General features: G+C 32.7%; 2 protein-coding genes across 2 annotated transcripts; both read right to left on the reverse strand.

Moving 5' to 3' along the window:
* Window positions 1–28: 28 nt before the first annotated feature.
* LOC106717860 (UNC93-like protein) lies at window positions 29–10,746 on the reverse strand. The gene is made up of 11 exons (XM_045680643.1): window positions 10,710–10,746; window positions 5,680–5,916; window positions 4,527–4,689; window positions 3,188–3,311; window positions 2,383–2,531; window positions 2,154–2,272; window positions 1,873–2,032; window positions 1,540–1,680; window positions 1,222–1,348; window positions 912–1,032; window positions 29–616 (listed from the first exon to the last, which is right to left on the reverse strand). Exons 2-11 carry the CDS (start codon window positions 5,904–5,906, stop codon window positions 478–480), a joined length of 1,470 nt encoding a protein of 489 aa, XP_045536599.1. The 5' UTR covers window positions 5,907–5,916; window positions 10,710–10,746; the 3' UTR covers window positions 29–477.
* Window positions 10,747–12,166: 1,420 nt separating this feature from the next.
* On the reverse strand, window positions 12,167–27,711 carry LOC106717855 (UNC93-like protein). Its single transcript, XM_045680680.1, has 11 exons — window positions 27,570–27,711; window positions 20,071–20,334; window positions 18,068–18,186; window positions 16,735–16,897; window positions 15,857–15,980; window positions 14,234–14,380; window positions 13,836–13,902; window positions 13,399–13,558; window positions 13,027–13,131; window positions 12,707–12,869; window positions 12,167–12,441 (listed from the first exon to the last, which is right to left on the reverse strand). Exons 2-11 carry the CDS (start codon window positions 20,179–20,181, stop codon window positions 12,167–12,169), a joined length of 1,434 nt encoding a protein of 477 aa, XP_045536636.1. The 5' UTR covers window positions 20,182–20,334; window positions 27,570–27,711.
* Between the last annotated feature and the right edge of the window lie 154 nt (window positions 27,712–27,865).

Raw genomic sequence — 27,865 nt, forward strand, 5'->3', positions numbered from 1 at the left:
ATATATCATAGTATGTTTAGTAGGGGTGTACGAATATCGTTTGAATTGAATCGAATTATTCGTTTTGCTGATATTGGAACGAAATAATTCGTAAGTTCGAATTAATCGCACACCCCTAATGTCCTAATGTTGCTATGATCAGGCTCTAAAAAGCGTAGGTATGACGCCAATATTCTATTTGTCTTCGTTTCTTATGCAACGGATTAAATAATAACAAACTAATTTACGACAGATAATTTCTTTGGTTAATTATACTAATTTATTGCTTAACAATCCACGCACTTTTTAGCGCCTGATCAAAAAATATAGCTCATTATATTTTCATAGATTTTGCTTGAATCATTTTAACAAGCAATTTTTTACTACGTTGGTAGTAGAAAACTAATATTGAAAGCTCTGACTTGCAGCTTTACGTATATTTCGTTAAAATAACAAACATTTGCTCGTATTTCTTAAATAACAATAGTAGTAGGTACTTTACTCTCGGTCGTTCTTTTCAGCAACAAGTTCGAAATTTCTTTCGCGGTGATGCGTTTTCTTTACTTTGTACTCCATGACTTCTATAACCGTGTAGCCAGAGAAGCCCAGTATAAGTAGACCTAGCAGGATAAACAACCTAGGAAATTAAATAGTGCCATTAGTTATAGTGGAGAGAGCTATACATATTGGGTGGACAGTGTGAGATATTTTATAGAAAAAACGTGATCTTTTAAAATTTTCTATACTAAAGGAATACCTGCCATCATTTAACCATTTATTCTTTCACATAAAATGGATTTCAGTCAACTTATAACATCAAAACTAGTGAACTATTACTAAACTGCAAAGACAGCCAGACAGATAAAGGTAGAAACCACATTACCTCCTGTTTTGGTCAAGCGTTAGTTTATTCAATTTAAAAGATTTCTCACCTCGTCCTAACGCAGAGGTAAGGCGCGGAAGCATACGACAGCACGCTCCCAGTAGACTCCCACAGCCTGAAGTTAGAGAAGGCGGCTTCTTCATCGCCAGGAAACAGAATCCCGGATAGAGCTAAAATAAAACAACAAAAGTGCGCATAAGCTAATTTTACCAGCTATATTGACATGTAACTACAAGTATGCTATCAATGGCTAAAAACAACAGTTTTTGATTATTTTTTTAACTTAATTTTATGCATATCTTAATTTTGAAACACGTATCAGATGGAAAAAAAATATAAACATAAGACATGGTTTTCACCATTAACTTGCACGAGCCACACCGCGTCTGCCGCCCCCCAGATAGCGGCGAGTACAAAGAACACTAGCCACTGGTCGGGGCTGGGCCGCCACAGCAGCAGCGCGCTTATCAGGCAAAGGTTTAAAACCTGAAATTAAGTATAGATAAATATTTTTTTTTTCTGAATGTTTTTAACTGTAAGGGTGTAAGGATTATCAACAATACAGATTTTTCTCTAACAGTAACTTTCCACTGCCGCATGTTATGTATTCTGTTTGAATATTGATAGCCAAACTTGGTCCTTTATCTCCTATTAACATTGGAAGTTTAATAGCTTACCAAGGCGGTGAGCATGACAGGGTATCTGCCGGTGATCTTGACAATAGCTCCTGCGAGCGGGGCAGCCAGTGCGTTGAACACGCCGAAGCAGATCATCACGAATCCGATGTTACTTATTCCGTATGCACACCCAACAAACGCCTTTAAAAGTAGTAAATTGTACTAAAAATAGAGTCATAAAATTCCTACAAAACTCTTCATCATTGTTGGTCAAAAAACCCACCACCACACTTAAGGGTCTCCCTTAATGTTTTTTTCTGTATACTAAAGGGACCACTTAACTAGAACTTAAGCTACAGAAACAAAAATTTCACGAAAATATTTTATTGCTACCTGTGTGAAGTCCGCCGCCATAAAGGCCTGCTCTGCACCGATGTACCCGATAACTGGCAGAAGGAGCAGCTGGTAGCGGTGGCGAAGTTGTCGCAGAGTCACCGCCAGCAACACTAGTCCCGACTTACCCTGACTCACTCCTACACGATCGCCGCTGTACCTGAGTGTTGAACAACAACAAGAATACATAAGAGTTATTATACAGGGTGTTCAGCACAGTCGGGGTATATAAATAATTAACAGATCATTTATGTAATCGATATTTAATAACAATAGTTCACCTTTTCAATGAGTCAACGCCGACGAACACCAGAATAACAGCAGAGACCATACAGGCTAGGTACACCGCCGCGATCACTTGAATTTTCAGAGGCGATGGCGGTTCTAAGTTTGTGTTCTCCTACAAAATATCACAAATTACATCGAGAACATCGAAAAACGAGAATTCGAAGGGATTCAAAGATCGCATAATCGACGAAAATAATTTAAAGAAAACATCGTTTCACTCACATGTCCAGTAGAACCGCTACAAAAATTGACACCACACGTGGCCCCGAAGTCCACTGTCGGTAATGACACATTGCTGACCAGATCTGACGTACTTGTCACGAGCGTCTCATTGAAGTAGGTAACCGTCTCGCCCAGAGATGACGATAAAACTATTCATACAAAAACATAAACGTACTCGTATAAATTTATTAAACAAAAGAACGAATACCTTAAGAATAAATTCGATGATCACAGCATTTTATTAACAGGAGTAAAGTTCATTTAAATATCATTAAATGTTAAATAATATTGAGTCTAAATCTCAATTAAATATTAAATAATATTTGCTAGTTAGTAGGTAGCCAAGGCCAAGGCCAAGGTCATGAACAGGAACTTGTCCATGTCAAGTCAAGGTCGCTCCGTAGTTCCGTCATATCAAAAACTATGTCTATGACCGCTACTCGCCAAAGCCTGTCTCTGTTGCCTTATTCTGTATTTAAAGTCAATTGAACAATTTAAAGTTTGCACAACCAAATTGTTATATACCCGTGGGTTGGAAACTGGAATTATATGATCAAAAGTTTAAAAACAAAATAATTAACAAAAACATAACGAATATAAACTAGTTAAAATGTCATGAAAGTATGCAAATTTACCTATAATTATTATTATTTAGTGGCGCAATATTTTTTTAATAAGAAGTACTTTGTTGAAGATATAATGTTAAATAAAAATAAATAAAAATTTTGACGCCTGTTCCTAGTATAAAGGTTGACCTTGCGCTTTAAAAATAAAATATATATTTATATGAGTAAAAATAACTTACTTGCTGAGGAAACAAGATTTCCCCAGATCTGTGCCATTTGATAGAACATGAAAAAGAGGCCGAAAAATCTAACCACGAGAACATCCGCTGAAACTCCTGAAAGCTTTGCATATGGTTCCGCCACCTGAAACGTACGAAACTATCATTTAATAAAATATTAAAATAGTCGTTTACCTCATAAGATATATTTTAACCATTTAAATGTCACTAACAAACCTTCGTAAAATAATAATATCTATATATAATAATAAATCTGGTAGATAATAGTTATTTAACAGAAAAATAACAAATCCAAAATGTGTTTTTTTACAAAACGGCGTTTAACCAGTAACCGGCAGTAACCAGTTTAGGTTTTCTTTTATTTTAAATCAACTATTACATTAAAAAATGACAATAACATTGGTAAATAAAAAATTAAAAACAATACGTTACATAATATAATCATTACCTCGACATACAATATTTTAATGTAATGAAAACAAAGAAATACGTAATAAAACTTTAACTATTCAATCCTAATAACAAACCAAAGTAAACTTAAATTATTATCACGCAAATTCGTTACACGTCAACAATAAACCGACCATTTGCATATAACTACGATTATTGTAGAATCTATTAAGCCGAATCAATCACAACGCTTCGATTACTATGACATGTACGAAGGTTAATTTTTCATAACCTTACAAAGTACAATAGGCAACATGGAATGAAAATCCTTTAAGAGGTATTCGGGAATACCGTATGTCTAATTATGTATATTGAAATTTGAATATACAATAGATTAATCTATTCATATTTACAAATAGGGCTATTGGATGACTATTTGGTTTACTTGTCCTTGAAAACTGATGTCTCTTTAGTTGGAAAACAATGAAACAAAAGTTCGATGACCCGTGAATCATTGTATTTATGTGAAAAGTTTAATTATTATTATACGATTAGTGGTTGAGGTGTATAAATAGATATAGATTAAAAAATCTCTGGTTTATAAATAAATTTATAACTTAAAAATCTTAGTTTATATAATAATTAAAGTGTACTGTATCCGGCTGCATGTCCGCTTGAAATAAATCCGACTTAATGTCCGGGTACGAACGTGTAAAAACTTTTAATTATATTATAAATATTTACAGAACATGTACAATGTGAGTACCATGTCAAAAATCTAAATGGCACCAAATGTAAATCCGTAATCTATACCTAACCCAGAGAGTAGATAATGGACAAATGTTGTGTTCTAATTGCAGCCTACATATCATTAGTTGAAATACCTCTAGAGACACATCGGCATGGTACTTCGAAATGTCTACTATCGTGACGATGTTTCGTAACTCACCACAGCGAGGTATGTACACTTGGCACACCAGAGCGGTCCCCCGCCAAAGCCGACCATGAGACCTGCGGGCACCAACGTATAGAGCTTGGGATAGAACTGTGCCGCTATGAACGGCATATACGCTATAAATGATAGCGCCACTGTCCACTTGCACCCCAGCCATCTGCAAAAAGATAAACGCAAGTATTTGTTAATAAAAAAACAAAAAGACTGACTGAACAATACAAATCGAATGACACCCTCTCAACAAAATCGGTTCAGAAAACATTTTTAGGGGATTATTAATAAAATAGCAAGTACCAGGATTAGTTCAAATCGTAACTTTAACGAATTTTATGAACAAAAGCAGCTATGAAAATAAAATATATTGACAATTACAAAATCTATTATCCTCGACCTTCGTCTTTATAGAAACGGACTAGACAAAGCGGCTCTGTTGCATTCAATAAATTCTGCCTCTTTTCGCGGGGGTGAGATAAAGATGCTAAACATACATCATGCTCACACTTACATGTATATGAACGCATTAGAATTTTACACATATAGAACGTGTAAACAAATAAGCAAGTTTGGAACTTATTGCCCCTTTTCATTTGACATATGGGAATGCGCGTGCTTGACAGGTCCTGTCACTTAAAATTCAAAGACTGTGACTGACCTTTATCATTTATCGTAAAACCTAAATCCATACAACAAACAAATGAACAAATTGTAAGAGAGAGGGTGGAAGCGAGCTGCGGTAACCCCAAGGCGAACCGGTTCCGCTCTCCGAGTTTAATTAACAATTTGCACAGTTAACGTATAACAATTAAGAATTAGTAATTGAATTTTAAATAATTTTACAAACAACTTGACAACTGAATTCATCCTAGCCAATAAGATGATTGAGTTGTGAAGCATAGTATAATGTGTTTCGTTTGTCGAATGAAGAAATAAAAAGAGAAGTTGATTTGGCGAAAGAGTGTTTTAGTAAGACGGGGAAATGTCCCGTATTCTGTATATTCTCTCCTGTCATTTAAAGGTAGGCAACACATGCATAACTCTTGTTGCTAATATCTTTGGGTAGTGGTTACTTAACTGATCTTCAGTACCAAGTCATTTGCTCTTATCATATTCTAGCCTAAAAGTTAATAAAATACTTAAACTAACTCACTTGATAACAATAGCAGGGAGAAAGATGTTAGAGAGTATCAGTGAGAAGTATATAGCGGCGAGAGTGAATGTGCCCGCGCCGGCATCGCTGTTGACGGAGCTCTGTAGATTGGCGGCTCCGTGGAACGCCGTGAATTGCACCATGAACGCAAACCCCAGCACTAAGATGTTGCGGTTAATGCGCCACTTCTCGTTTCTTCCGAATACCACGGGGCTGCTGATCGGCATTGTGGACAAACTGATGAAAAAGACAAAAATAACTTTATAAATAAAAAAAATCAATAAAACTGACTGATTGTAAACAGTTACAGACAGTCTTAATGGAACTTCGATACAAACCAGCATGCGTAAAAACTTACACGCGAAAAACCTAACTTTCCCATGTCATTCGGGTATGAATTGGTGACAAAATGACCAAACAAATTTTGTTAACAAGGCATAAAACTAAGTCCTATGATCTTAATTAAAACCGCTTTAAAAACTATAAAAATGTAATAAAGAAACAATTTAAAATGGAACCTATAACGCCGGTCTCACAAAACCCCGTTTTCCCCCAAGGCGGGTTATCATTTGGATATTTCCAACCAATATTAAAGGTAAAGGCAAAAAATGACTAAGAACATAAGTCTATAACAAGGTAGTCATGATACATTTTAATAAAAATATAAACTGTTATATGAACACTAAATATAACTTGACTTATTAAATCCATAATGTATTTTATAAAAACTGTTTTTAATGTAATTGCTTGTAATTTATTATTCGTTTGCATCGTGCTGCGAGCTAAGAACACGCATAAGGAATAAACGATCAACATGATATCTTTATCAATAAATAGAATATTTTTTAATAGTACAATAATGTTTTATGTCTCATCGTTAGATACCAATTATCATATCATTAAATCAAAATGTTTTCCTTCACCGTAAGAACGTCGGATAAATGTACATATGTAAATCGAATTCGAAAAACACTACGTACAAGGCGGAATTCGAACCCAGGACCTGCTTGCTTAAGTGCCACAAGTGCTGAGTTTGAGTGCTGAGTTTGTTTTAATTAAATCTTTAATTATTACGACATCTTTACGACACACAAACACGGAAAAGACAATTGGGGTTTTACACCTTAACAATGACAGAGTCATGCTATGCTTTTTTAGGCCCACTGTCGAGTTCAGGATTGCCTTCTATTGCGGTTTTACTTAATGCAAAAACATTCAACTACATTTGTAAATATGAACAACTAGGATCTCATATAATTTAAAAATATAACGGTAATTATTAAAGATTATAAAATTTACATGTTTAAACATCTTCTCGCATTTAAAAATAAAAAATTCCGAGGCTTTTGTTATGACGTTATGAGACATCATTACATTCCACTCAACGTCAAATTGTAAACACCATATCCACGAGACGCGGAAAACATATGAACAACCTGTCTGGGAATTCCCTCTTTAAATATATTTTACTAGCTGTTTGTCACGACTTCGTCCTCATGTTTCTTAAAATCTTTAAAAAATTTAACAACCCTATATTAATCCCGCATATATACAGGTATAAAAGTCCCGGCAAAATTGGAGCCAGCCGTTTCGGACATTAACTGGAACGCGGACTTCCGGACAGAGAGATAATTTTAAAAATTATGTTTTCTTTGTTTTAAATTAGGCAATTATATCATTTGCCCTAAATAACAAAATTTTATTTCGATGTTTCATACACATTCCAATTATCTACCTGTATAGATTTGAGTAAAGTTCAAATATGAGTATGCAAATTGATGCAGACAATTGCTTACAATACTTACGACACTTGTACTGCTTATGAATCATCTTCATTTTTATTATATTATGTAGCTTGTAGTTTAGGTATCGTTAAGTTTGATTTTATTGTCCAACTAGCTATTGCCCATGGCTTCGTCTGCGCGGAATTAACCAATTATAAAAAAAATAAGTATCCTGTGCGCTATTACAAACAGTAATCTATCTCAGTGCCAAATTAAATCCAGATCCGTTTAGCCATTTTGGAGATACCTACTAACAAACATCCATCCATCCATCCATGTAAACTTTATATATTAATACTAGTAATAACTAAGAGGTTTAAGAGGTGGATATCCCCCTATTTCCACTGCTGAAAGGCGTGCACAAAAGTACTCCCTCCCACCCTCTTTGAAAAAACAGAGAATGTTTTTGTTCTGATTTTTGGCAATGAAAAGTCATGGCAGGAAGGATAGAGTTCCACGCATACCTTTTTTAAGAGGGAAACACGTTACCGTTACGTCGGTAAACTTGTGCCTCGAGAAGACGCGATAGTTATGTTGGACTATCCTCCTGTCCCCAATTACTACTCTGAAGAGAGCAGGGGGCATACCCACGAAACCCCTCTGGTTTGTCCTGCGCATCCCAAACCTACCTGGACATACAATACTCCATCATATTTATTCGTATAAATAGAATTTCTGTAAAACTAATCCCATACTTCCTTGTTTATTATTACCTCGAACAATTACATTAATATAGTTTATAAGTTTATTGTCTATTTCCGCTTTATTTCCTTTTTAGGTTAAATATTTTATTAATCCAATTTATTATAATACTAGCTGTTACCCGCGACTCAGTCCGAGTGAAATTAAAAAAAAACATAGCAGATAGATGTGTTCTTAAAGACTATAATCTACACCAATGCCAAATTTTATCACGATCCGTTGAGCCGTTCTGGAGATACCTTCAAACAAACATCCATCCATCTAAATCTAAACATTCGCATTTATAATATTAGTAAGATTGTAGATCTCAATATCTCATGAATCAATAAACTACTAAACTAACTAGTGTGCTTTACGCTCGATAGGGGCGCTGCACAAATCTAATTAAAATTTTGTCGATATGATTACTTTCCCGCAAATTTTCGTACTAAGCCGTCATTTTATTCCGGTGATTTCTAGGAAAAGCATTGTATATTCCTCTCCGAAGTTTTCCTAAACCACTGGACAGATTGTTGAAAAACTTTACTTTTATATGTTGTCTGTGAACGGTAAAGTAGGTTTGTATGCTATAAAATCTGACAAATAACCAAAACAGGATTTTTCAGTTTTTAAAAAACTTATTAATTTCGGTATCGACGAAATTTCACATTATTTTGCTGATTTAAATTATTGTCTCAATAATTATTTAGACTTTGGTATCGTAACGCAGTTTGTGATCAGCTTAGTCCTTTGTAATAATGCGAATAGACTTCAGAACCTCAACCTCGATTGATCCCGATCGGACACAACACTTGCATTAATAAAATGTGTAGTAGATTTATATTTATTGACCTCAGGCGAGGATTGGTCAAGGTTTGACAGTTATCTTGTAGTATATTACTTTTGATTGTTATCACAAAGTCTAGCATTGCTAGTGTTAGAACTGCTTTTATTTTAATTCTTGCCGGAAAAAATAAAACGTTCAAATACCTAATTATAATAAATAATGAGCTTTTGTCTGTAGCAAGGCTTTGGATTTTACTTATTTAATGCCTGCTTTGTTAGTGCCTTACTATAAATTATAACACAGGATTTAAATATAGTCAATGTTTAATATTATTTAATAGTATTACATGTTGTTTCCTGAATGTAACAAAGAAGTATTCCACCAACACAAAAGTAATCTTTTTATGTTTACATACATTTTTATGTTTATATACGTACTAAAAAAAACATTGAACAGTTTTGTAAGTGTGGAGTTAATTATTTTATTCCAAAATTTTATTGAGTGCAAAATAATTGAAAGTTTATGTTTATAACATTCGGTGCCTTTATTGTTTAATCTGAATCTAAACATGACAGTACTATAATAGAATTGTCGTGATTAATTTTCTTTGACCTCGAATATTTGCAGTGAGCAAAGTGAACGCAACTTCCGTACAATTTGCATATTATTTATTGTTAGACCGAATTATTTATATTATCTAATGTAAAAATATTAAAATATGAATAACAACACTTTTCATGAACGCAAATCTTGCTTGTATAATAAATCTTACTAACATTATAAATGCGAATGTTTAGATGAATGGATGGATGGATATTTGTTTGAAGGTATCTCAAGAACGGCTGCATGTATCTCGTTAAAATTTGGCATAGATATGGAACATAGTCTGGAAGAACACATAGGCAACTAATTTTTTTTTAATTCCGCGCGAACGGAGTCGCATGCTACAGCTAGTTAGTCAAAAAAAGTTAAAAAAATTGTACTTTATGAAGTTGGTTCTGGATGGAATTGATGCGGTATGAACTTTATCACATCAAGGTCATATCAGACACGCTGACACAGGTTAGCAAGGCTTTTTGTCACACGCCTTTCGACGGGTATCCTGTTCTAAAAACACTACTATAATTTACATTATTCCATCTCACACTCATCTAAATCCAAAATTAAAAAGTACATGCTGCACTGCAGCACTCAGAATCCTTTAATAAACTTAAGCAGAGCCTTAGGATGGATTTCATATCAGAGTACTGAGGTATGCCTATTGTGAGCATGGAACATAACTCTAATTTATTTTACTCTAAATAATGCTTATTTAAACTGAATGTTATTATCGTGGAAATTACTTTTGCTGGTTATTTGATCCAAAACAAAGTTGACCTTTCTCACGCTATTTTTGTACAATTTACTCATTTATACCAAAGGTTATTGTTACGTATACTTGATAATTAACATTTGCTAATAAAAATCTCAACATACGATCTCCAGTCATCCGAAAATTAGGTCGGTAAAGTAAACAAAGCAATGTTCTATCCAAAATATTTATTAATATTTTTAATGTTAATAAATTTTGTTTAGATTGTTTTGATTGCTTTTTATTTTGAGTAAAATAGATATTTAATTTTACTATTCGTAATAAGCAATGCCAAATTTCATCAGGACCCGTTCAGCCATTCCTGAGATGCATTCAAACAAACATCCATCCAGTCATCCATCCATTAAAAATTCACGTTTATAATATTTTTAAGATAAATAATAAAGCTTAAGCATTGTTAACTCACCTTTAAAATTATTTCACAATAAATCGCGGAACTTTAAATAATTATAACTGGCACTAAATAAATATGTATGTTATAAATTAATTTTATATCGATTATTAAAATCGATAATCGAAATAGGATCTCGAGTGCGGAGTGAACAACGAGATAATAGGAACGTAACTAAGCTAAAAGCACCGGCGCAAGCGCAATCTGCGGTTTACACCTGTGTGCGTTTCCATTGTACTCAACTAACTGGACACACGCGAATAATACTTATTAATAAAGTTTTAAGATACGAATTATAACATAATAAAGGTTTGTTTTTTAAACATCAATTCAGATATTAGTAAAATGTGACAAAGTATAAATGTATTAAACATATATGTATATGACTCTTGCTTACAAGAAAGGTTTCCTAGGACTTTACCTAATCCATAATATCTGCGTATCCCTCTAGATTTCAGCTTGTTTAGTATATTTTATTTAACGAAGTCCTACCGCTGGAGTCAAGATGAGAAGCTTATGTTGTTATTCAATTGTTTTATTAGTGGTAAATCCTCAATCTCACTTTTATATACCGTAATATAAAGCGCTTAAATTAAATGCTAATGGTATAAAAATGTCGTAACGTTTGCAAGTGGAAAACATTTTGAACGTTTTTAATATTGTAGCATAATACTTATGTATTAAAAACAAGTTACGCAGTAAGTTTAGGTATTGTTAAATCCTACAATTAGTTATAATTTTTTTAAACATCAAAAGTTACTATTTATTCATCCACTTAAATTCAAATATTCCGGCGTATTAACATGGTGAAGTAAATAGTGATAATAATTCTATGTACATTTCATTCGGATTTCAATTGCAGAAGAGCTATTTGTAGTCGACCATTGTTAAATTAGACATCAAATTAGAATCAACAGTTCTTAAAATTATTCTGTTAACTTTAAAATAAACATATAAAAATTTGTACAATAAATTTTGACTTGAAATAATTAAATATTTAATTCCTTAGTAAAAAGCGATTTTAATCTGTAAATGAAAGAAAATTGCGACGCAAGTTAAGTACAATTTCCAATTGCTTTTTTTAAAAAGGGGTTATCGTAAGAAAAACGTGAACAAAACATTTACCACAAATAAAATAATTTTTCCTGAATACCCTTCGTTATTCTTTTGATATTCCAAATATAAATGTGTTCAGATTAAAATAGTTGAATGTCGTATTGCATACTCCTCTTGCTTTCCTTGCAATATGAGAAGCGATTTCCTAAAAAGGAAAGGAAGTTACAATTAGTAAGTCGGGCCGGCGCAATTTATTCGTCTGTGGTTTTCTACAATCGACACTTTTCTTAAAATTCGTCATTTTTCATCAAGGTTACAAAGAATATGTTTTCGGCAGAGGACAACAAAAAAAAAACAAGGAAACATAACGATACATTTATTGTAAAAAGAACACTTAATGCTAAAATTATCACATGTTATTCGATATTTTGAAAGGCAATATTATCACAACCAATAGTATAAAGATCCTTCTTCTTCTCATCTAACTTCTTCTTCGCTTTTCTATCTCTGAACTCGACGACGAAGTAGAGAGCGATACCAATGATCATCATCACAATCAGCAGGTAAGTCTTGGCACTTGTCCTTAAGTATGGAGATATCACGTAAGCAATGATATATCCCACAGACTCCCAGAGTCTAAAGTTTGAGAACGCCGCCTCTTCTCTGCCCGGGAACAAGATCCCGTAATAGGCTGTTAAAAATAATAAAAAAATTAATATAGTTAAAATTAGCTGTTAAATTAGGTAAAATAGATTAGCAATTTTAACAAATATTTGGTCATTTTTTTCTTCAGGATTAACTTAAAAAATACTAAACAATTTTAAATATTGCTTATTTAGAGTAACTTAGACTAAGCCTTCATATTTTCATATTTAACATGTCTGTTTATAACGAACTCTTGTCTTGTTATGCAGATTGAAAAGTATCGCTTAATATCAGTTTAATTATTAACGTACCGTTAATTTGTACGATCCAAACGGAGTCACACAATCCCCAGAGTATAGCTATAATATAGAGAACATATTCCTCGCTGGGATGCGGCCGCCATGTTAGGATAGACATAAAAAGCCCAGCCTGGACTATTGCCGCTGTGCAAAGCAACGGTAGGCGACCAGTTACCTGCAAATTAAGAAACAACTCTTGAGTAACCAGTGTGTATCAGAATTATACAAAATGTCATCAAGGTAGCAAAATATAATTTACAGTTGCACTCAATAATCAATCTAGTACTATTCTTGCTTAATTAAATCAGCGTTTTGGCCAATGAGAAGCTTACCTTAGCAATATATCCAGTAACAACGCAGCCGATCGCGTCAGCTACTCCATACGTCATCATGACGAAACCCACAGTACCAGTGCCGATGGCACACGATACAAATGCCTAAATTAAAAAAAATATATATAACGCCTGACAGAAATTGCATGAATATTGTTTGAAAATAAAATCGCTTCCACAATAATATGAGTAAAAATCTTCTGCCAAAAGTTAATAGCAAATAAACATGACAATAACAAACTTGTGAATTTGTTGTCATGTTTTTATACCTCTTTAATTTGTTTACAAGCTAAAAAAAACTTATTAGGAGAACGTCAACGGTTATTCCTAATAAAAAACTTAAACTTATGTAAAAGACAACTAATTACTTACAGCGGTAAAATCAGCACCAAAGAATGCCTGTTGTAAACCAATGAAGACGTTGATAGTGACAAGCATCAACTGGTTGGGTTCTATGAGCAACTTGAGCGTTACAACTAGCAGCGCCATGCCGGAATGCCCCGTGCCCGAGCCGGAGCGCCCGGTGTCATATCTGATAAAATATAAAATCTAAATTAGTACAAATACAAGTCAATTTTTAAATGCTAACTGTGACCCACAACTTTTTCCGAATGGAATAAATTAGAAAAAAACTTAATTAGTAGCCTATATATTCTTCCAGACTATGTTTTACATCCATGCCAAATTTTATCAAGAGCCATTGAGCCGTTCTGGAGATACCTTGTAAAAAATATCCATCCATAGAACGCATTTATTTCGCATTTATAATATTAGTAAGATATCACATAAGATAAGCTATTTATAGTAACCTTTTCATAGAATCCACGCCAACAGCAACAATAAGAGCAGCACCGGCCATACATGCCAAGTATATCCCTGAAATTGAAAATAGTAAAGTGAATTAATTGTGTAATATCTTTATATATTGTCATGAAGATATTCTAAGAAACAGTATTAAGTATTGAATTCTATTTACTAACAAACAATTATTGTTGACAAGTAAAATTACAAGTGGACAAGCGTCCAGAAAACATTTTGATTATTAATAATAATAAGCCCAGAAAACCAGACTAAGATCCAATTTCGACTTAGCGACTAGTGCGGCAGAAATAATTAATTAATTGCGTAGAAAGTCGCTAATTCTGATAGGTATTTAGCAGGCCGAATAGGTTTAAAAATGCCAAACAAACCAATCAACATCTCTTACCAACAATCATCTGTATCTTCTCCGGCGGCTGTGGCTGTAGCGCGTCGCCCGCGTCCGCGCTAGGCAGGAAATTGGCACCGCACAGCTCCGGAATCAAGGACTCATTAAGCGCGGTCACCGCCGCCTCATTGTCACCTGACGAGAGAACTGCAACAAAAAATTGACAATTGATATAAGAATTGTAGTAAGTAATAACAAAAGATCCAGGCACAATTTCTTGGTTAGTGATTCTACATCATAATTAATCAATAAACACTTCAAATAAATTCCCTGTGTTATTTATTATACCTGTCACCATGACATGTCACCCATGACTTAAATAAAAACCTAATTAGTAACCTATGTGTTCTTCCAGGCTATATACGAATTTCAGCGACATCCATGAAGCTGTTCTGGAGATACCTTAAAATAAACATCCATCCATCCATCCAAACATTTGCATTTATAATATTAGTAAGATTAAACTTAATGTATGGAGAGGAAAAGAAAAGCTGAAAAGGATACATTGAAATCTTATTCCGCTATTGACAATTAGTTATTGTTACAAATTAATTTATATTTAATGCCCCAAGTCCTAAAGTGATATAAAATCTTTATCTTCAGTAACAATGATCATTATGGGTTAGGTGATAATTCAACTGCGTTGTTAATAGCCAAATAGTAAAAACAAATCTTTGCTATTAAGTTTGCTCAGTCTATAGTCTTCCTAGCAAATACACTACGCAACGATTTAAAGATTATCAAAATAATTATCCTATTTTCATTGTCTTGATGTGAATTAACATTTATTGTCAACATTTTCCCTGTCGTTGCTTGGTTTTAGTAGCCAAATACTATAAGATACATTTTGCATAAACTTACAGTAGAAACATATTTGAAAAAGCTCGCTAGAAAATCTAAAAAATAAAATTGATCTTAATTGAATTATTTATTTTATTCTATACTAGCTGTCGCTGGAGATAACAAACATCCATCGAAACATTCGCATTAAAAATATAAGTAAATTTTTCTTGTTCAGCCAACTTCAAAAAGAAGGAGGTTATCAATTCGACTGTATTTTTTTTATGTGTGTCACTGCGAATCTCCGCCCCTGGTGGTCCGATTTTGATAAAAAATATTTTAATCGAAAGGAAGTGCTTGCAGATGGGTCCCATTTTTTTTTTTAATAACTAGAAGACTTAGATTTTAATATTACAAAAACCTATACAAGTTAAGATTTTATCTAAGATATAAATCATTTTAACTAATCATGATTGCTCATCAATCATGATATCAAAACAAAATGCCGATAAAGTTACCTTTAGATCGTTAATTCTTGTCTTCTAAGTATATCGTTGAGTACGAATTACGCAAGTCAGAACTAATGGATGTTTGATATCAAAATTAGGTTAACACTGATTGTGATACAGTGAAATGTATTCAGTACATATATTTGCAAAGAGAACGTTTGAACAAGAACAATTAAATGCTTAACTCACCAAACTAAGATAATGTTTCTTAAAACATACCTTAAAAGGTGGAAAATGATAACAAAATGGCTGCAAGTAAGTTACTCTTTTATATGACATCATAAGACTTCTCTTACTAGTGTCACTTAGTGGAAAAGGGATTTAAGTCTCATACCTAAAGAAGAGATGAGATTCCCCCAGACTTGGTTCAACTGGAATATCATGAAGAATAATCCAAGGAACCGCGTGAGCAGCGCCTCCGCTGAAATGTTAGATATCTTGCTGTGCGCTTCTGAAACCTGAAATTAAATATATATTTAAATTGAATTGTATTTATTTGAAAATACATATGGAGTTAGTGTATGCTAATCAAGAAGATTATTTTTTTATTACACACTAGCTTTTACTCGCGACTCCGTCCACGCGGAATAAAATATAAAAAACGGGGTAAAAATTATCCTATGTCCGTTTCCTGGTTCTAAGTTACCTGCCCACCAATTTTCAGTCAAATCGATTCAGCCGTTCTTGAGTTATAAATAGTGTAACTAACACGACTTTCTTTTATATATATAAGATAGATATTTTATGGGTATTTCTTGCTAAATAATCTGTCTTGAGATTTAAAATTACATACCAAACATTTACCATTTGCATTCCTACTTACATAAAAGTACTTGTAACTATAGTCAAATAAAATACAATGAACATAAGCACGTGAGAATCTTTACAACAATGTTGATATTTTACGATCTCTTTCGACATCCGAAGATATGACAGACAATAACTCATTGAACACGACTACACGATGGTAACAACAATATACATAACGACATACACAGTTGCAGTAATTTTAATAAAGTCACACACAAAAACATAGATTGTCAATAACGGTGAGATACTAAGAAAGTTATCAAGAGTACTCAAAACCGACGAGCACGCCTGCACAGATCTAAGAATGTTAAAAAAGCAAAAGACGCTCTTACAAGAAGTCCGTAATCTTTTCCTGCAACCCTTGGTCACGAGCATGCAACTCATGCTAGTAAACATACTTACGACGGATAAATATGTGCACTTGGAACACCAGAGCGGGCCGCCGCCGAAGCCGACGAAGAGCCCGGCTGGGATGAGGGTCCAGAAGCGCGGCAGCAACTGTGCTGCGATGTACGGCATGTAAGTTACGAAGGATAATGCCATCGCCCACTTCGTGCCCAGCCATCTGCACACGTTACACGTACATATTATGAGTTCAATTAAATAGATGTAAGTGAACAAACAATTGAAAAAAACAACTTAACTAGAAAGAAAAACTATGAGATTGGATATACCCCCACATAAATTTGAGAACACTAGAAATTTGAGAGCATAAAATTAAAAATAACGCTATAAATCAGCAAAATTATTGATTCCAATGTATCTACATTGGAGCGTACAAATATGAAATAATAATTGAACTTTTGAAAGTAATATAAAAAGGAAAGTTATTTTCAGGATAAAAAGCAAGGAAGTATTTTAAATTCTATAATACGCTTTTATGAACAAAGTACCCTGACACACAAAACAAACCAGTAATTCCGTTAAATGAAAGCAGAAATGCATCGCAACCTTACATCGCCCTAGTTGTGACTAAACTTCCATAAAAGTTTTTTTTTGGTCCATCCCATGTAGTTAAACACACCAAAAATTACATCAAAACCAGTACTCGTATAGTAATCCAATATTATGTTCGTCATTTAAAATAATTTCAAAATTGCTCATAAACCAAAATACGCGAGATAAATGGAAGATATAAGTATTTTATCCTTGACATTTGTAAAGTTAAAAATCATGTTTTGAGATCGAGCCTATGTGCTTTAGTAATTCATCTTCCGATTTCAATATACTCGCAGTCTATTAAAATACATCATTTCGTATAGTTAAGCGACACTGTTATAAACAAAAAAGAAGCACTTTCCCTTTCTTATACAAAATTGTATAAAATATTTTATGATTGTTTAAATTTATAGCCCAGGCATCACTATCTTAGGGTAGGATCCAAGTCATTCAGTGGGGACGAATAATATGAGCTGATGATTATGATGACGTGGTAGATGGGTATACCTTCAATACATGTAAACCACAATGGTTATACTTCATGCTAGTATAAAATACTTCAGGCTGAAAATCAGAGCCAATCATGCTTCCTCGATAATTGCGACGTAGTTCTACAAAGGTATCTCAGGAGTAGCTTGTAGCCTCAACCAAGGTCTCTTAATAAAAGTAGCTCGTAGCCTTTACGAATGGTTCTAAACATAAGTAGCACCACAGATAATACAATACATAGCAAGTAAGTTTACGAATATTTTTAAACAGAGTCTCCTCTCTTTATAATAAAAATAATAATACTTACTTTATAACAATAACTGGTAGAAATATGTTAGAGAAGATGAGACCCGCGTACACGGCGGCAAGTGAGGCCGTGCCCAGACCTGCTTCGGCGTTAATCGAACTTTGCAGATTGGCTGCTCCCTGTACAATACAATGTTACCTAATTTAATAACTGGGTGTCAACTCTGTCTGCGTGGAATTAAAAAAAATTGTAGCCTATGTGTTATTCCAAGCTGTGTTCTACATCTATACCAAGTTTCATCGAGATATATGCAGCCGTTCTGGAGATACCTTGTAACAAACATTCATCCATCCATCCATCTAAACATTCGCATTTATAATATTAGTAAGATATGTTGACAGACTTGATAAGTTATTGACAACTCGTACGGTAGACATGAAGCGTAAGTTATTTCTAGTTAAATATCATTATTAAATTAGTAAACAATAAACCTTACAATCACTATATAAATATTAGCTGTTGTTATCATACATTATTTCGAAGTTTACAAATTAAATTGTTTTGTATCGCTTATTTCTACTCTAAAGCCCGCTACAGACTTTCAGTTTTATCTCAATAGTAGAACGGTGCGTTTTAGATACGACTACATGGTATCGTATGTCACTTGTCTAAAATTTCTGAATTTGTATTATTTTCTGTTAACATTTATTTTAAATTAAATTCTATCTCATGGAAAAATTCGAAAATATTAACATAGCTAAATTAAAAATCAAATGCAAACAAGGTAAACATCCAAAAAAAATCCTTGAAAAAAATCCTTACGCATATAAATTCGAAATTTGAAGGTTATACCATTTTTTAAAAGACGCTACCGTGACATTTTTAATTTTTAAAACATTCAAATTATAAACAGTAAAATTAATATTTGAAAACATTTTTGCAAATCCAAAATTAATTAATTTATGTAAAGTCACATAGATATTAGTTATTTAAAATTAAAAGTTGTTCTTTACTCTGTTAGTACTAAACATAATTGTGAATTTCAAATAACGCGACATTTGTATACGAATGTACTTGCTTTTTCTGTTTTAATCTAGGATAATGAGAGAGAAGGCAATATAGTCGTAATACAAGCGCAAGACTCTCTGTAACATAGCATTGAGTTCCACAATTACTAATCAACACAGTATTAATGCAAAATGTTCCTTACGTCACCTGTCCCCATGCGCCCAGGGTCAGATTTGAACTAGATACTAATGTATGAGCTAATATGTGGTAAAACAACCTTTCTTGTCACGCATATAGTGACTAGAAAGGTTATTAATAATCAGGTCAATCATTGACCTGCATAAAAATTATTAACATTTATTCCGGTTCTGTTTCACGATATTCACAAGTTATTGCAGAAAATATCTCCCACTTTCAGTTGCGTATTCTATTAAAAGGATTTGTTCCGTTTCGTTGATATTGAAAAACTATAACGGAGCAATGACCGCGATATTCAAGGTCACTCAAAGGGCACTAGGCGAAGCTCATTTATCATCTAGATTACATCATAATGTTGTAACCCGCAACAAAACCAAGGTAAATCGTAAAATAATATAACATTAGTGGCAATTGAAAGAACCAAGAGAATGGTCGTTATATTAATGATAGAGCCAAAAGTTTCCTCAAAAGCAACCACGTACTGGACGATTTAACTTAAACATCTCGCATAAAATAAACGTTATATTCTCGACGGTCTATTCGGACGTGTGAAGGAGAGACCTATGATCAATTAAATTTAGTGGGAAACGGAAAGTAAAAAAAAGGTAAAGGGCAATAATATCCTTCTTCTGACATTCTCTCCCTTTAAGGCTGGTGACACATTAATTTGCTTGTTTGCCACTTACTCTACACACTTTACTATAAACAAGAAATTCGTTACGTACATTTACTGATCATGTGTAACCTCAACTGTATTAGTTATTACTTAACAACCTTAGTACATCTTATAACAATTGAATGAACAGTATATCTTATGATAAATTATTGTAGAGACGTTTCGACTGAACAATACTTACACTGTACGCTGTGAACTGAACCATAAAGGCGATGCTGATAATGACAACGTTCTTCAGTATCCTCCATGTCTCGTTCGACTTGAATTCCGAAGTCACTTGCTTCTTCGACATTGCATTAAATATTTAATTCACTTACACTTAATAAACTATGTCAAGGTATTAATTTAAACTGCATTCAATTTCAAATGCATTCAAGTCAAAAAACATATCACATGTCGTATTTTAATTAGTCTCTTTTTATTCTCGTAATTGTGTTTTTATTAACTAAAAAATAATAATCACTTGTAAAAACGTGTGTGAACACGTATTTTAAATGACTCTTTAAAAAAGTCTTCGCTACTAAATACAACTGTTAACTAAGAGAACTTATCTTACTAATATTATAAATGGGAATGTTTAGATGGATGGATGGATGGATGGATGTTTGTTTGAAGTTATCTCCGGAAAGGCTGATCTTGATGAAATTTGGCACAGATGTAGAACATAGTCTGGAAGAACACATAGGCTACTTGTTAAGTGTTTTTGTTAATTTCGCATGGACGGAGTCGCGGGCAACAGCCAGTATTTAAATAAACGTCTCAAAAAAATGAATCAACGCAATGATGACCTTACTAATGACAGATTAACATTAAAGTGATTAGAAGCAAATAAAATAAAATCGTTTTCCAAAAAAAAATTATAAACGTTTCTTGTATAATTAAGCAAATGTTTCCGCATAGATATACAATTCTGGTAATACTGATATTGAAAAGTGTTGAGAATTCATTTTTGTTTCGTATAACGCATTGTATCTTGGGCTATATTTTCACCAACGTCACCTTTAACGAACCGGAGACAGATTATTAGTTTATTTAAAAATTCTTCATATATCTTGAATTATCAAATTATTACTTCTGCAAAGAATATTGCCTAGCCTATAGATCAGATAATCTGTAAACACCACGTTAATAAAGTAACAAAATGTAGAAACGTAAAAAAATAACCGCTGTGCTCAGCTAATTTGTCTGAAACGGAATTTGCAAACATTTTGACTATTTCTTAAAACAATAGATTTATTCATTATTTAAACACAATAATGATTTATAGGAATCCGTTCACATGATATCAAAACAAAAGAAACTCGCAAAATCCGTTTAAAGAATAATACAAAAAATACATTGCAAATTATGAAAATAGATATAAAAACTATTTAATTAGATCGCAACTAGATTGTCATGCAATTAAATCGAGGCACAAAAAGAGGGAATTTCCAGAAAAAAACACGTAAATAATTTGCAATATGTTCTTGTCCATGCTTCGTTTGGTTGTAGTCACTAGGAAAATGATATAATCATCTTAATTCTGAAGAGTTTAAAACACAAAAATTATAGGTATTTTCTATAAATTAAGCACTAACTAATTCTTCTAAAATAATCCGCGTAAGACACCTGAAATGTTTTATTCCGAATTTGCGTTCTTACTTCGTTAATCTTTAACTCAATACAAAAAAAATATTACATGCAACAATGATAGAATCAAATCAGTTGTGTACCATAACTTGCGTTACATTTTAAAGACACAAAACTAAAATAATATTTTTCACAGTACATGGTTACGTCAAGCAGTAAAATGTGACTAATCGACTTTTAACTATCCTTTTGTTAGATATGAACTAAACAATATATCTGTCTCACGCTTCATCAATAGAATTAACATACTAATATAATATTACATTATACTGTTAGTTGTCAAATATTTTTAAATACTTCTGGTATTTGACGCAATATCTTACTTACTAAAATTAAAAGAATTAAATGTGTAAACCTATGTGTTCTTACAGACTATGTTCTACATCTGTGCCAAATTTCATCAAGATATGTTCAACCGTTCCGGTGATACCTTAAAACAAACATCCATCCATCCATCCATCCATCTATCTATTTTAAACATTCGCATTTAAAATATTACCTACAGAGTCTGATTTTTCAAATACCAATAACGAGTAGAAATATATAATAAAGTACCTAAGCTGGTAAGTTACATTTTTTTCGAGATATAAATTATAAATAAATCGACATACCAAGTATAACATACCAAAGGAAACGGCATTTTTTTTCGACTAAACAAGATTCGAATTATAGAAATTCTAGTGTATTTATAAAAATTCTGTCTAAAACTCTAAACATAGACCATGAAATGTAAACAAGTAAATACTTGAATGTTCCACAAGTTATTTCGTTCGGCTTTAAAATATAATAAACTAAAGCAATTGCTATACGAATTAAAAGTTAATAAAAAAAAACAAAAAAAACAATGGGCTTCAAATATTTACATTTTTTATTCAGAATACATTAACATGAAAAGACTGCCGCAGACATCTTCGACTTCTTATGTCCAAATGAATAACGTAAATAAGGTCATGGGTATATTTTTTATGATTTCTTTTAATAAACGTTTTTATCAATTCATCTTCAAATAAATTTAAGTATTGAATGGAATAACTCGTTGATAATATAAATAAAAACCTTTTGTTTAATATTTTTGTTGTAACAAAAACGTCAAAATAACATTGTAACAAATATACAAAATGAAACTCAAAAACATGTTCGAACTGTTTTTGAAAAAAGAAAAAGAATATCCCAAAAAGGAACACGTAATCATTATTACTTAAATAAAATACTGCAGGAAGGAATGCAATAAAATATGACCATCTCAAGGGAAAATTACCGCCGTCAGTTGTTACTTCCCGTGTTTAACCTCGATCATTGCTTTTCCGGAACTTTAAGGAAAATCAGGAAATTCATTGCAGGTTATATACTCAACGCACGTTTCATCTTTATGTACCAAATGCGTAGCCCGAATTTTTATATTGTTTGTTATTTATAATTGAATTATTTTATTTTTCTAATAACGTAAGGTGAAGTTAAAATACGACATCAAAAAAGCCATATCTTTTATTATGAAGATACATATTGGGTATCGAAGAATGTGGATCACATGATCACTAGTCAAAGAAACTAAATATAAACTCGAAATTATAAATCCCACATTATTCTGTATTCTGTATAGTATATTAGCGACTAAATTGTTCTATATTTGCAAAAGGTAGTACTTATTTCAATTCATTTCTTACATTACATTTTTCATGTCAGTAAATAACCTTGACACTGAAGTGAGGTTATTATACAGAACTATAAATAGCGGTTCACCTCCATAAAGCTCTACAGAACTTATTATTTTATAATTACCTTGATTAATTAGATTCTAAATAATAATTTTAAGTAATTCCGCGCCATCAGTTGCTATTGATATTGCAATAACGTGATGCCTTGAGATTTGCAGTCTGAAAAACTTTTTACCAACTTATAAACTTTTTAATCTACTAATCTCTACATTACACCTATTAAGTTAAATTACCCTCATAATATATTTTAAGATAAATCTCTTCTACAAAAAATCTCTTCACTACGGAGAATCGGCACAGTATACTCTTTCATGTTTATATATGTATGTCTATCAGCCGTCGTATCTCAATTCACTACCTTTAATTGCATATCTTCTTAAAATCTGACAATGATACAAAGATAAAAAAATTGAAATATTTCTTTTAAAAAAGTTTTTATATCTTATATATAAAATTCTCGTGTCACGGGGTTCGAACTTGAACTCCTCCGAAACGGCTTGACCGATTCTCATGAAATTTTGCGAGCATATTCAGTAGGTCTGAGAATCGGCCGACATCTATTTTTCATACCCCTATTAAGTTTTTTTTAACTGCCCGCGGACGGAGTCGCGGGCGACAGCTAGTATATTTATAAAAACTCATTCGAGATCGTTATCACAAACCCCATTTAATCCTACGCCTATATCAATATGGATAAGATAAATCTTAAACCACATTAGTAATGACCTTACTTACGTTTCAAGGTAGTTCAAATAGAATTCAGTTTTATAATCATGCATTCAAAATCCGACAATTGTTAAAGATTTAATTCAAAAAACAAATATTGTTATCTTCATTTTTTTATATTGGTTCCACAAACACAAGATTCTCTATTTCTAACTGTATAATGAGAAAAAACAAGCCAGGGTAGAGATAACGGCCATAGGATTCAGAAGAGAGTCCGAACGATTTGGCTGAGAACACTTAACCAAGAAACATTTGGTAGATTTAGTTAAGAGTTGCAATGCATTAAAGTGAGTCAATGGAAGAATATTATAATTGAATAAATTTAGACAAAAACATCTTAATATGAAGAAAAATGAAGAACTTGTGATGATTGTTACAAGAAGTAAACATGGCCATGACATTAATAATATGAACATATGCCTATAATTTGTTAAAACGTTGATTGAGGTAATGCAGTGTTTCCTAACAGTGTAATCTATCTATATATATAAAAGAAAGTTGTGTTAGTTACACCATTTATAACTCAAGAACGGCTGAATCGATTTGACTGAAAATTGGTGGGCAGGTAGCTTAGAACCAGGAATAGGACATAGGATAATTTTTACCCCGTTTTCTTTTTTTTTTATTCCGCGCGGACGGAGTCGCGGGTAAAAGCTAGTTATATATATAATATTAAGCATGAAGTATATATTTTAGACATTGGCTGATTGGCTTTGCTAAATCGTTTTTATTTATAAGCGAAGTATTGCCACAGATTTCAAAATGTTCAGTATTAACAAATCCCTGACGTGCAAAAGTCGAAAAAGAAAAAAGACATACAAAAGTCTTTACAATTGTTAAAATGTATAAAAAAGCCTGTATAGTTGTTGATCGGTTATTTATATTTTCGTCAGAATATCGTAAAAAAACGGTGATATATTTTTTATCGCTTAAAAAATAACGGTTAATTTCCGTTATGCTAAAAATCTCCCGAAAGAGCAATTATAATCTGTTCTGTTTGTATTTAAATTAATTAACTTAACTATTATACAAATCCTTTATTAGGCACAAAACTGATAAATTAAGGGATTTGTTCCTTTCGATATAGACAATAACCCCGTTCAATTACCACGTGTGTGAATTATAAAGGAATTGCACACTCAATATAAGAACGTTCAATCAAATCTTACTAATATTAAATGCGAATATTTGGATGGATGGATGATGATTGTTAGAAGGTATCTCCAAAACAGCTGCATGCATCTTGCCGATATTTGTAATTTGTAAAACATAGCCTTGAAGAAGCTACTAATTAAGTTTTTTTTTAATTCCGCGCCGATGGAATCGCGAGCGACAACTAGTTATGTAATAAATGCCACCGCTAACGTGATTATATGGTTTTAATAAAGCGATTAGTAAAACATTATTTTAGTATTAATCTCGATTTTGAAAAGCCTTTATAAGTAAATAAATTTAGTGTACGCAATTATAAGCTGATTTGTATCTCACGATTTTTTTATCTCCACAAAAATATTAATGTTAAATTATTTATTCAAAATCTATACATATATATAAAAAAAAGTCGTGTTAGTTACACTATTTATAACTCAAGATCGGTCGAACTGATTTAACTGAAAATTGATGGGGAGGTAGCTTAGAACTAGGAGACGGACATAGGAACTTATTTATCTTGTGTGCATTTTTTTTTATTCCGCGCGGACGAAGTCGCGGGTAAAAGTTAGTATCTGATAAAATTCATTTGGCAAACGTAGGACACGTGACAACATTAATTTCAAATGCAAAAAGTTGTAACACACGTGGAAATACGAGTAATGTTTCATCAAGACGTGGTTACCAACTTAACAAAAACCTGACTTTGGTAAAAAAAAAATAAAGCCGTGAAAAATATAATTACGTCTTTATTTTTTATGTCAACAAGATATCAGTACTCAAACACTGAAAACACAGTTTCAAAATTACACATTTCCTTTTTAGGTATTGTACGGATGTGTGGAGTTCGAGGTATGATTACAGAGGCATTGACCTTCCTGACTGCATTTCGTATTGTTGCGATATAAAAGCCTAAAATTAAAGTGGAATGTGAACAAATATAAGTGAATAATACAAATCTTTTATCGTAATTTTTATTACGAAAAGGTAAGGCGTTCTCGTGTATAAATGGGATGACCAATGAAATTTGTTTTCTTTTTTTGCAGGAGGTCAACAACAATTTTTAAGCGAAGCAAACCACAACCTGATTTTAAATTTATTTTTTTTTGTTATTTTTAGACCCTTCGTACACAAGACATTGTAAATTTTAGAAACCGGCCGATTTTCGTCGCGACTTACGTAATACACTATCATAGAGCTTACACACGACATTCTACCAACATTTCTATATATCATCGCCAAAGACAATCGCTAGTAACCTGTTTGTCAAGATCGTTGTGAGAGAAGTCGCTGCGATTTTAAAGATGGTGGAGCAAATCTATCGTCGTTTGAAGTCGCTATGGCTGTACTAACCGAATAGACAAATAGACAAGAGCGCAGGCTACGCAATACTTGTAACGCACAGATAAATTAGTAGGATAAAATAGTTTCTAATATTTACGTTACCTTGTGCATAAAGGGCCTTAGAATTGCGGATTTTTACATCGTCAATTCGGTAATTTTTTTGTCTTATTTTGGACTCTTACAGCATCGCGTCTTTTAATAATGATTTTTTTTTAAAAGCTTGTCGATAAAAAATGGCCCACCGTAATTTTGTCTGCATATTCTTAAAACTTGTGTCTCTTTTATCGAAGATTTAAAATATATCCAGCAAACTGGTTATATTTATTACATTAAATTGTCATTTACAGGTTCGTACCGGTTTTGAAATTTGATTTGGATATTTAATGTTCTGATAATGTCACATTTAGGTAATATTAAACAATGTTGTTCTTCAAAGAAAATTATTTCTTGTAATTTGTAAGACGTGACGATAGCGCACTTATTATTGACATATCACGATAAAATTGTTGACGAAAAAAACGCATACTGCAGAATACAAACATCGTTTCCTTTGGTTAAATAAATAAACGAAAATCAGTACGAATATGTGAGTTAACTAATTTTAAAGACATTTGGCTGATAGTTTTAACATAATTTAATTCAAGAAACAATTAAATTGTCATTAACTAATAATGGAAACGGCTAAAACACTCACGTACATTTGCCCGGTGTCGGCACCGAGTGAGCGACGGGTCGCGTCCGCGAAATAATACCAGTCCCACTCACCCTGATGAAGGGCCCCCGATGATCTCGAAACTAGTCGGTGCTGACACCGGGCAAATGCACTGAGTGTTTTAGCCGTTTCCTAAATTAGTTAATGATAATGTCTCACGAAAGTTTGAATAATTTAATTAAATTTTCATTTTGGTATCACAATTAACGATTTTGTAGTTAGATATGATTTTAAAATCAAGACTTCATTTACAAAAAATCCATACTTTTCGTTTACAAAAATCTATCCGACTTCGTAGTTGCTTCTTTCGATGCTATTAATTTTTTTTTGCCGAAAAATGATTTTTTTTTATTTGATGATATTGATTAAAATATTACGTATAGTATAAAAAATGGTTCTATATACTTAAAAATATCTTGTTGTGTTACAACGAAACAAATGCGCTCAAAGGACGCCAACGGACGTAGATAAAACAAGAGCGCGAAAAGCGACGCGCGCGCGTGTCGCAGTTCACATCGACTGACTGAACATTATAGCGGCATCTGAAAACTACACTCACGTGTCTTTGCTGTTTCAAGATTATCGCGATTTAAGCACGAGTTATGTTAACAATGCCATATTTGCAAATGATTTAATAACCTAACACCTTCACAGCTTATAACTGGATTACCAGCAAAAATATATTTAACTTCTTCTGCGAC

The sequence above is a fragment of the Papilio machaon genome, chromosome 13 (assembly GCF_912999745.1).
Source record: "Papilio machaon chromosome 13, ilPapMach1.1, whole genome shotgun sequence".
Classification (NCBI taxonomy): domain Eukaryota; kingdom Metazoa; phylum Arthropoda; class Insecta; order Lepidoptera; family Papilionidae; genus Papilio; species Papilio machaon.